The sequence below is a fragment of the Hemitrygon akajei genome, chromosome 21 (genome assembly GCF_048418815.1).
Source record: "Hemitrygon akajei chromosome 21, sHemAka1.3, whole genome shotgun sequence".
NCBI lineage: Eukaryota > Metazoa > Chordata > Chondrichthyes > Myliobatiformes > Dasyatidae > Hemitrygon > Hemitrygon akajei.
The window spans coordinates 52,712,235-52,723,968 of NC_133144.1; the positions used below are offsets into that span (position 1 = coordinate 52,712,235).

The 11,734-nt window shown below is 37.9% G+C and overlaps 1 protein-coding gene across 3 annotated transcripts in view; it reads left to right on the forward strand.

Annotated features, from left to right (window-relative positions):
• The window catches only part of LOC140714307 (erlin-1-like), a 46,196-nt gene extending 36,669 nt beyond the window's left edge, over positions 1-9,527 (forward strand). For all 3 annotated transcript variants that reach the window (XM_073025422.1, XM_073025424.1, XM_073025425.1), the window contains exons 8-13: positions 434-507; positions 880-938; positions 1,645-1,736; positions 4,981-5,070; positions 6,472-6,551; positions 8,077-9,527. In XM_073025422.1, the coding sequence (XP_072881523.1) occupies positions 434-507; positions 880-938; positions 1,645-1,736; positions 4,981-5,070; positions 6,472-6,551; positions 8,077-8,325 (644 nt within the window). In that variant the 3' untranslated portion in view covers positions 8,326-9,527. The remainder of the gene's footprint in view (positions 1-433; positions 508-879; positions 939-1,644; positions 1,737-4,980; positions 5,071-6,471; positions 6,552-8,076) is intronic.
• Positions 9,528-11,734: the final 2,207 nt, after the last annotated feature.

Below are 11,734 nucleotides of genomic sequence, written 5' to 3' on the forward strand. Positions count from 1 at the left end.
CCTGCACACACTATATTTTCATTATATTACTGGTATGTAATATTTTTACTGTTAAGTACATATTTGTGATGAGCAAGTGCAAGATAAAGACCAGTAGCACATAAGTTCAGAGTTGGAAATGATAGCGATCCAAAGCTATTGCATTATATATTAGAAAATCCAAAAAACTCTGAAACACTCCGGGCCCCAACCATTTCAGATACTCAACCTGTATAAGAATTGCTGGTACAGTTTGCTGCAAGTTTCATTCCAACCATATGTGGACTACTGAAACTCTTATTTCTTGCTTCAGACCAATTATGGGACTATGAAAGTTGAATTGAGAATGTATCTTGGTCTGTTCACTGGACTGTTCATAATGGTTTGATATAGATGCTCAAAGGCATGTTCCGACAATGTTATAGTCATACATTTGGATTTATTCTTGCTGTAGATCAAATAGATGAAAACCTCAAGTTGGCTTTACAAAAAGACTTGAATGCCATGGCACCTGGTCTTACAATACAGGTAAATGAAGCAGTCTTTGATTTTACATTTTCTTATCAAGATGTATTTGATGTACATTCACTTTTTGTTACACCTGCCAAATCTGATTCTTAGGCTTTTTAATTCCAATACTCTAATTGCTTAAATTCCATCTGGGCCTGATGTAGGTAATTCCAGTTTAATGTTGTCAAATGGCTTAATAAAGAAAATATTGACAAGAATTGCAAGGTGAGGTGGAGTGGGTAAAATATGTAGTGCAATGATTAAGTGCCCAGTGTTTTATATAAAACAATTTTTGCCCTTGGAGCAAAATGAAGTCTTGGAATTTTATATTATGTTAGAAAATACGAGTTTCCGTTGGGAGATTCATTTTCTTTGTCATTGTACCAACAGGCTGTTCGAGTTACAAAACCTAAAATTCCAGAAGCAATTCGAAGGAATTTCGAACTTATGTAAGTTGTTTGGTCTATATGTTACCATTTGTATTTGATCAATTGCCCATTGATATTTATTGATTATCAAGCTTTATTCAGCAAGGAGTCCCCACATCTTCACATTTATGAACGGTTAAATGACTATCCTGCATCAGATTGAAGACTGAAATAGAAAATCACATTGTAGTTTTAAGCTTACCTTAAAATTTTACATCCAGTTCTTACTTTAATCTTTGCACATTTTGGCACTAGTTTGCACCGTCTTTTAATCAGATAGCTCCATAGAAGCTGCATCTGCTGCCATTTAGATTAAGTAAAACACATTGCATTTACCAGTTACAACTTGACTACAGATAAGCCAATCTCTCGCCATGAATCTTTTACAAGAATGTAATTAGTGCATTAAATCACGTTGTTTATCATCACTGTGGCAATCTCTGTTACAGGTTCTAAAAATTTGTAGATTAAAGTCTAAAACAAATAGTTCCATTCTACTTAATCTCTGAACGTAAAAGTAAAATGTCTATACTAACACATAAACACCACTAAGTTTAGAAATTAAAGTATGTCATTTTGGACTTGGTACTTGTCCAGAGTACAGATATTGTCTCTAATGAGATTTTTGCCGAGTGCAAAGTAATTATTAAACAAAATGCTATGGTTTATTGATGAATATCTTGGTCTTCCTTTTTTTTCCTCCACCTCTCGTGTTCTCATGATTTAGGGAGGCAGAGAAGACAAAGTTGCTCATTTCTGCACAGAGGCAAAAGGTTGTAGAGCAGGAGGCTGAAACGGAAAGGAAGCGAGCTATTATTGGTATGTCTTCCTGTGAGAGAAATTCTTCTTTGAGTTCAAAATTAAACTTCAACCATGATGCAGGCATTTCCCACTGCTGTTGATATTATGCTCAATGCACCATTGCAATCTCCATGAACCAGAAAGAAAGATGTTGTGGTGGCCCAGTAATTAATGCTACTGCTTCACAGACCAGGTTCAAACCTGGCCTGATGTGCTGTGCTTTTGCAAGCTCTGGTTCCCTCTCACATCACCAAGAATTGGTTACAGTGAAGTACCACTTGTAGGTTTGAGGAATTGATAACTAAGTGAGAGAGCACAGAGTGTATGGCTGCAAGAGGAACAAGAGTAGGGCTGATGTGATTGCCTTGTTGATGTGTTACTGAGAACTGAAAGGCTGAATGGCCTATGTAATAAGTAAGCCCTTATTAGCACAATACTTAGCAAAGACTAGATGTGCATGCATGTACCTCAAAGCAGGTTTGTTCAGGATGTTGTGTATGTCCAAATCTAAAATAATAGTTCCTGATTTGAGAGAATTTGGGAATATTAGTAGGGGTATCTGCTGCGTGCATTTCTATTTCTTTTGAAGCCCTGAGATGAAAATCATCTGACCGTGAACATTTGGGTCTCGTGTCATTTATTCTCTTCTTTACCATTATATATGTCAATTTTGTTGTGCCTTGATTCCCGAGTCAGTTTTGACTTTAGGGTGTCAAATCTCTAAATTTATTTTATGTGCTGTGACGGAATTATTATTTAAGTGTAAGACATCTGTCACATTGTTTCACCAAAGGCCAATATAAGCTTGAGGAATGACAACTCCTCTTCCATCTCAGTATGATTCAGCCCTCGGTGCTCTACATTGAGTTCAACAGCTTCAGATAACCATCCTTTCAAGTCTGAGGCAGAACTGGCCAGTCCTGATGTAGACTCAGGTAATTTTAGGGGCGCTCAGCAGAGAGAGGACAAAATTCATACTTTTAGTTAATAACTTGGTGGTGGGCTTCGGCCTGGGCTGTTTTCTTTTCACTGCATGACCTGCTGAGAACTTCAGGTATTTTATCCTTGTGTTTCAGATTTCCAGCATTTGCGTCTATTTTTATGCATTTCAATCTATGCCCAATTACAATGTAACTTTTTTTCTCACTCCACTGATGAACTTCTGAGGTTTTCTGGCATTTAATTCATATTTCCTACGATTTTTGTGCTTTGTTTCACACAATTCCAGCAGGATTTCTGCTCCTTTTCCACCCTCAATTTCCCTTGGGCGAGCTTTCAACCTACTCTGCTGGCCAACATCTTGAGTAATCTGCCATATCTTGGTTTCTATCCTATAACACACATTCTTCTGGTTGTTTATTTAAATATACATCACAGTAACAGGCCCTGCTGTCCCAACGAGCCCACACCAAACTATTACACTCATGTGGCCAGTTAATCTACTAATCATGCATGTCTGGAATATGGGAGGAAACCAACGGTCACGTCTGAGAACATCCAAACTCCTTGCAGACAACAATGAAATTGAACCTGGGTTGTTGATGCTGTAATGACGTTGCGCTAACCACTAAGCCATTGTGTCATCCTGGCTCAGTCCTTTGACTTGCCTTTTCTCCACGTTTAGGCATGCCTTTATTTCAAAATTTTCCAGTTGTAAAGAAGAGTTATTGACTTGAATTATTAACCCTAATCTCACTCCTAGTCACAGATTCTGGCAATGCTGCTGCTTCCAGCATATTCAGTTTTTATTTTAGAGTTTGACATCTTAATCCTTAAAGGCACAAATGAGTAATCGTAGCTCTGAATGAAAGGTCAACTGAATTCTGCGGCTTTTTCTCATGGGTGTGTTGGTTTGCTTTTGCAAGACCTCGAGTCTTGTAAAAGCACCTGGAGTCCTTGTTCATTTTAGTAAATGACTTCAGTCCCTTCAAAATGATTTAATTATAAGCTAAGGCATTGTGATCATTGATACGATTGTACACAGTTCATTAATTTCAAAGCATGAAATTTTACTTCTGACCTTTTGGTTTGCATTTCTGTTACTTTATATGACTCTGATGGTAGAACGCTGATGAGTAAGAGGCTGTAAGTTCTCATGAGGCTTCACCATAAAAATTGAGTACCTCGGGAGTGCTGCATTGTTAATTGTGAAGTCTTTTGAATGAGTGTTTAATTGAAGAGATATTGGTAAAAAGATCCTATAGTTGTATTTTGAGGAAGAGCAGAGATTTTTTCCCCCCAGTAAGTTGCAACTATAACACTATGGATGCTGGAATTTCTGATAAATGGTCTGTGATCTGAAGATTTGCATCTCTGTCAACTTCTGTAGAACCTGTCTGACTGGTGGAGTGTTTCGTGCTGTGTCCACTTCCACTGGATGCTTGTTCCACACTTGCACCACCCTCTGAGTAAAGAAGTTCCCCCTTAGGTCCCCTTAAATATTTCACTGTTCACCCTTAACCTATGACTTATAGTTCTAATTTCGCCCAGCTACTGTGGAAAAAGCCTGGTTTGGTTAACCCTATATATAGCCTTGATAGTTTAGTGTACTTTTTAACAAATCTCCCCTCATTCTCCTATGCTCAAGGGGATAAAGTCCTAACCCTTTCAGCTTTTCCCTATAACTTCCCTTCAATGACGTGCCAAAAGTTTATTTACGACCCTGTCTACCCATGACGTACTTTCAAGCAATCAAGGATCTGTATTCTAAGATCCATTTGTTCCACTGCATATCTCAGTGCCTTACCTTTCACTCTAAGTCCTATCCTGGGTTTAATTATTAGTTACCCAGGTTCGTTTTAGATACTCTCAGTAATCTGGCCAATATTAGCCTCACAGTCAACAACACGAAAATATTTGTCTGGTCATTTTCACATTGCTGTTTATGCAAGAGCTCCTTAAGTTTCTGAGGTTCAGGAATGTGAAAGGTGTGATAGAAGGGCAGGTGCTAACAGAAAACTTCAGGCATATGTATATTAATATTGAGCTATTAAACAAGCCAGAATAGTTTAATACAATCTATTCAGTTGCTACACATAATCATGCACTTCTTCAGGTTCAGTTCAGGTGAAAACATGCATTAAAGCATGTCAAGCCCCCTAATGTCTTCCTTATCAGAGAAGCTACTTTTATTGAGCTATGTAGTTCGCAGATAGAGCCATTAGCAAGCTGAGAAAAATATTAACTCCCTTTTTACCTGCTTGGGTTTTGTGAAAGCTAACTTGCACGGCAGTGAATTGAGATGTTTTATCCTTGTACACAGAGGCAGAGAAAAATGCACAGGTAGCGCAGATTCAATTCCAGCAAAAGATTATGGAAAAAGAAACACAGAAGAAGATTTCAGAAATTGAAGGTGAGTTTTCTTTTGGAAACATTCAAAACTTTTAGTAGTTTAATATAAGTATTATTCTGCTGTAATATGGTTATTGAATTGGGTAGCCATCCATTTGTTAGTAGCTCACGAACTGTGTGACGACTCATCTTGCTCCATCTATCCTTCCTTTCTCCCTCTGCGCTATGGTTACAGACCATTCCAGCCCCAATGAGCCTTTGCCACACCATTATACCAATTAACCTACTAACCTGTACATCTTTGGAAAGTGGGAGGGAACCCGAGCACCCGGAAGAAACCTACGCAGTCACAGGGAGAACGTACAAACTCCTTACAGGCAATGGTGGAATTGAACCCAGGTTGCTGTAATAGCGTTACACTAACCACTACACTACCGTGCCACCCAACTTATTTGCTTTTCCATGTTCCACTCTCCTCCTGTTTTATAAGTGCCATATTGAGAGATGCACTGAAGCTCAATGCAGCCACGAGCCTGGATGGGGTGGACTTGGAGAGGGTGTTTCCTTTAGTGGGAGAGTCTAAGATCTGAGGGCACAGCTTCAGCGTAAATAGACGCCCCTTTAAAACTTAGATGAAGTGAAATTTCATTAGCTAGAGGGTGGTGTGTCTGTGGAATTCATTGCCATGGAGAGCTGTAGAGGCTGCATCATTGGGTGTTTTTAAGGCAAAGATTGGTAAGTTCTTCACTGAAAAGGGGTTTAAGGGTTGCTGGGAGAAGGGAGGAGAATGGGGTTGGGGGAAAAAAAATCAGCCATGATTAAATGGCAGAGCAGACCTGATGGGCTGAATGGCCTAATTTTGCTCCTATATCTTATTACAACCCTTATTACGTTTTACTCATTGCCTGATAACCCGATGAGTTTTGATAATTATCACATTCACATTTTCCTTGATAGGAGACAGCAATGGGGGGAAAATATAAAGTCTTCACTGTTTTCTGTGAAATGTTATGAATTAGAGATGTCTCTACATAACAATTGGCAACTTTAAATCTTCAAGTAACTTGTAATTATTTGTACAAATCTTGTATGCTACAGCTTATTCACAATGGCCCTAGAAGAGAGATTATTTTAACAATTATTAACTACCCATATAAAACACATCCACTTGTACTATGTGTTGGTGAACCAACGTTCATCAGTAGTTACTAAATAATAAGGTTAGTGATCAAATATTCTAATAATTGTTTTAGAAGTTCATTCTCAGTCAGTATCATTGACACAGTACATAGTGATGACAGCGCTCTGCCTTGGAAATTTAGTCCATTTACCTAATGGAGTAACTTTCCCAGAGTCAGTAGAAGGAGCTGGAATAATGCAGTGACATATTTGGCATGACAGATCAGGAATGAACTTAAGTGTTCAGTGAGAAGTGGATTTAATCATTTTGCTTTGTATGTAGATCTTGCCTATTTAGCCAGAGAGAAAGCTAAAGCAGATGCAGATTTCTACACTGCCCAGAAAACAGCACAAGCAAATCAGGTATGAAACACTTAATTTCCAAGGATAATTGTAAAATTGCAAACTACAATGTTGCGTGTGTTTCTTTCAGCATAGATGTTTAATGAAAGTGGAGATTTTGCAATCATCTGTACTTAGGAGCACAGCACTGTATAGCAACATCCTTGGCCATCTTCACTTTCTTGATCTGTTGACATGATTTGGAAATCTTTCAATGTTCTTTAAGTCGTTCCCTTTAGGGACACTTCATGAATGTTTCTATTACAATTAGAACAGGTGGTTAGAGATGGGAAAGACAGTTTCCATTGATTAAAAATGTTGCTCTGCCAATTCAGTGTAGATTGTCCACTTTTCATTTTGTCACCTGCTAAGCTACCTGAAGAGTGTGACAGAAGTCTGGAGCCACACTGCTGAAGCTGCTCAAAATTAACTTCATTTAAACATTTCATGCTTCCTTTATGAGCAATGTATTATTCATGGGGGCATTATTTGCAACCGTAAGCCACATTTAAACTTGATATGAGGAGAGTACAAGTCTGATCACAAGGGTGTTTACATAATGGGTGCGCGTGCTAACTTAACAATAGTCACAAAGGGCCAAACATCTTTTAGCTCAAAGTCCTTGCCTTCTTATCTGTTTAAAGTTACCATCAAGTTACCTTCTTTGATTGTCCATCCATCTATGTGTATCAGTCTAACATTCAATTCAAGTTTAATTGTCATTGAACCATACCTGAATACCAATGAATGAATACAGCCAAAAGGGACAGCGTTACTCTGGGGCCAAGTATCACCAGTCACACAGCACATACAAGATAGCAAGCTCATAGAAGATATCAGTAAAAAAAAAAATGTACTCCACACCTTGAGTCTAGGAATGCCACAGAAATCTGCAACCACAATACAGCTTGTCTTCTGCCGAGCGAACACTAGGGGCAGCACTGACTCCAGCCTGATCACCACGCCACAGTGCCCCCAGTGGAGCAGACCAGCTCTGACACCTCCCTCCTGGCAGCTGTATACAGGTGACACCACGGCTTGTAGCCTAGTCCTCGCTCCAACCAAGGCCACACAGCTCCCTTGCAGTCTGCCAATAAATCAGTGAATTGGACTTGTGGCGTTCCACATTACTGTTTCCTGCGATATCTACAATTGTTGTTCCTAATCAGTAACTACAATCTTAGGGCAATATTCATTCTCATTTTGCATAAAGTTTACAAGGATGTGCATTCTCATAGTCTTAATTATTAAAACATAGGCTTCCTCACTCAACATTTTGGTTTAAATGGAAGGAGCAAGATTCTTACAGTGTTTGTTTATGTTGTCCAATAGAAAGTGTTAGTAAATGTTAGGGAAAATGCTCTACCTTGGAATTTGCAAGTTTTCTCAAATACTCCAAATAAAGTTTCTTCAGATTTTGTGAGAAAGTGGGTAAAGGTGATAATGAGCCTTGCTTTCATGGTACCCATTAATTAGATGAAAACGTGATTGACATATTCAAATATAAAATGAGGATTTCAGTTTTCCCACTGTTCCTTCCTAACAGGTGAAACTGACCAAAGAGTATTTGGAGATGATTAAATACCAAGCAATATCATCAAACAGCAAGATTTATTTTGGAAGTGACATTCCGGACATGTTTGTGGATGCTAACGCCTTTTGGAAAAACACTGAAACGAGGACTGAGAAAAGTTCCTCCAGCAGTGATAAAGACCAGGCAGTGCTTACATCTGAAAGCGTCTCGAGCAGTCAGCAAAAAGATGCACTGAAGGACTCTGGAGGCAACGCTACTTAGACTAAATGCAGAGGACTGACCTTCTTTGTTAAATATTACAGAACGCTGATTATACAAGAGTGAATTATGTTCAAGTGGATTATGGTATGACAACGGTCAGATTGGGTGCAGAATTATACTACGGAAAATTCAGTGGCTTTATGTAACAATTGCTGCAATAGCAACAAGTTGAAATGCTGACGTGGGTCAGATGACTAAAGCTGGTTCTGTTCCATTTCAGAACCTTATCCCACGTCAAAAATGGTTTTATGTCTGATTAGTAATGTGGCGCCTAACTGAAATTACACTATGGTGTTCTGTGTATTTACCAATACGTGTAATGAGAATTAATTTTTGTACTAGTCTGGAATTGCATTTGGGACACCTACCAGCAGTAAATGCTACAATGAAGTATTTTTCTGCTTTGATTTTGGGTATAATATAATGAAATGAATGGGAATATAATTGACAACTGTGAACAAATCTTTTAAAACTTGGACAAGCTACAATACTTTTGGAAATAGAGCTATGGAATAGGAGAAATATATTTTAGAATTATCAAGATACCTTTGTATTTAAACAATATTGGCTAATGCCATGCTTTTACAATGGCAGTTGTACTCATTGACCAAGAATTTTTGGATCTCAGTGGAAGAACATTGGCCTCTTGTAGATTGAAGTGTAGGAGACAGCTTGGAGTGATAAGAGCTTAACTCTGTTAAAGCTGTATCATTGCTTCTTGGCTTGTGTTTGGTTTCTGACACTGGTAGTTTTGGGAACTAATTAGGATTTGCTTAATTCTGTGCAACATAAAACAATCAGGGCATTTTGTTTGCAATTGATGAAACTTTTTTTCTTACCAACCAGAAATAATCTAGAAGAATGCAAACAGCTTTGAAGACTTGTATGCATCACCTCAAGTCTCTTGAGAACTACAATGAAAGTTGCAGTACTAATTGTAGAGAAGAAAGAGAGTGTTGTCCTTTAGTATTAATTATACCATCCAGGGCTGACTCTGAATTTTAGGTTATGATGCACAATTGATAATGTTCTACTAATGACTTTATTTAGAATGAGCTTTCCCACAGATTTTTCACTCTGAAAAGAAACCAGTTTAAGAATGCAGACACTTGATGAAGATTCTTTTACATGCAAAGAGATCTATTCTGATATCTGGGTAATTGGTATATGCAGATACTAATCTTTATTTTTGATATTCATTTTGCCATGTAATCCTTCTCTGGTGTTCTAGCTTTTATATGCAGTATTTGTATTGATCAGAGGCTGATTTCCAACCCCAAGCAGACTTTTGAAGGTTTTACTGTGAAGAGTAAATATTGGTTCCTGCGTTTGAATCATTTCTCATTGTATAAACCAGTGTCTATTTCAAATGATGGTACCTAAAGTTGTTTTTTTTTCCCCAAAAGAATACATATACCTAAATAATTAACGTTCTTGATTTAGTTTCCATTATCCTTGTGGGAATTGAGTTTCTCCAGATTGATTCTCTTGGTACAGAACATACAAATACAGATGCTTCAAGTTGTTATTTCTGTTGTGGTTACTATAAAACAGTTCATATTTCTGTCATTCCAAAATTCTGATGTTTTACTTTAATTGGAATACGCTATTTTTTCTGTATTTGAGAAATGATGGCAATCTGAAGAACTTAAGTTTACATTACTTTTTTCTAATACTCTTTATAAGGTGCTGGTGCATATGCAATCTGTGGTTGTACTCGCTTTGAATGATGGTGTGGGATTTAATTTTGCTTCTAAAGAAAATTGTCAAATTCAAATTTTTGGGGAAAGGGTTTGGAACAAAGAATTTAAAATCAACATCACAAAATTTGCTTTAGACATAACCTATCTGAAAATCAAACTGAGTTTTCTTCAAAATCTGTTACATGAGTAAACTTATTTTGATATCAAATTGTCTTGAGTTATTATTTGAAAGGGTTAGTTACATAAAGTAATAACACAGGAAGTCTATTTAGCATCATTTACATTCAGTGGCTGCTATCTTAGGAACACCTGCTTGTTAATGCAAATATTTAATCAGCCAATCACTCAGCAGGAACTCAATGATTAAATGCATGCAGACATGGTCAACAGGTCCAGTTGTTGTTCAGACTAAACATCAGAATGGAGAAAAAATGTGATCTGAGTGATTTGACAGTGGAATGTTTATTGGTAACTGACAGGGTGGTTTGCGTATCTCAGAGACTGCTTATCTCTTGGGATTTTCACGCACAACAGACTTGAGTTTACAGGGAAAGCCGTGGAAAATAAACAACGTCCAGTGAGTGGCAGTGGGATGGGTGAAGATACCTTGTTAATAGGAGAGGTCAGAGGAGAATAGCCAGATTAGTTAAATCTGGTAGGAAGGCAACAGTAACTCAAAAACACAACATGTTATGACTGTGGTGTGTAGAAGGGCATTTCTGAACACAAAAACATATTGAACCTTCAAGTGGATGGGCTACAGCAGGAGAAGACCACAAACATACTCAGTTGATGGCCTCTGTAGCCGCTTTATTAGGTATAGGAGGTACCAAATAAGGTGGCTACAGAGTGTACTTTCTAGCATCAACATGATTACAGCTGTTCTGCCAGAGCCACCTTCCTGCACACGCCCCATCTGCCTTGATTCCCTTAATACTCAAAAACATCAGTTTCCAGCTTGAATCTACACAGCAACTGACCCTCCACTGCCCAGTGATTCACCAGCTGAAGAAGTTGCAGAGGTTGTGTGGAAACAAGCAAGTGTGAAATGGATGGAAGTTCAACTGATAAATGAACTGGAAACATAAGAACCCAAAAAAAACAATGGTATGGTATGACAGGAAGGTAATAAATGTTGTTTTCTCATTAGACAAGAGGAACTGCCCATTATCGAGGCTTGAAGGTGTGGGAATGTAGACTGAATCACTTTTCTAATTTAACTGGTCTGTATTTAGAATGATTGCCCAGATTTATTTTAATATAATTGCTGCTTGACTTTGGTTAGTGCTGTCTCAAACTTGAAGACAGGACAGGTGCATTGTAGGTGTGAGTTTCCACAAGATTATTGTGTTTTCCAGCTAGTGTATGAGAACGTGCTGTAACACAGGCATGACAGTTGCAAGAAAATTCTGTGAATCCTTTGCATTTATCTGGTTTTCTGCATTAATTATTCATAAAATGTGGTCTGATCCTCATCTAAGTCATAATAATAGAAAAACAACTGTTCCTAAACTAATAACACGAAAACAACTGTACTTCTGGTTCAGACTGAATACTCCATTTAAACAATCAGTCTAAGTTCAAAAAGGTATGTGAACCTACAAAAGCTGGAGTCAGGTGTTCCAATCAATGAGATGAGATTGGAGGTGTGGGTTGTAGAGATGCCCTGCCCTATTAAAAATAAGACAAAGTCAGGTTACTGACAG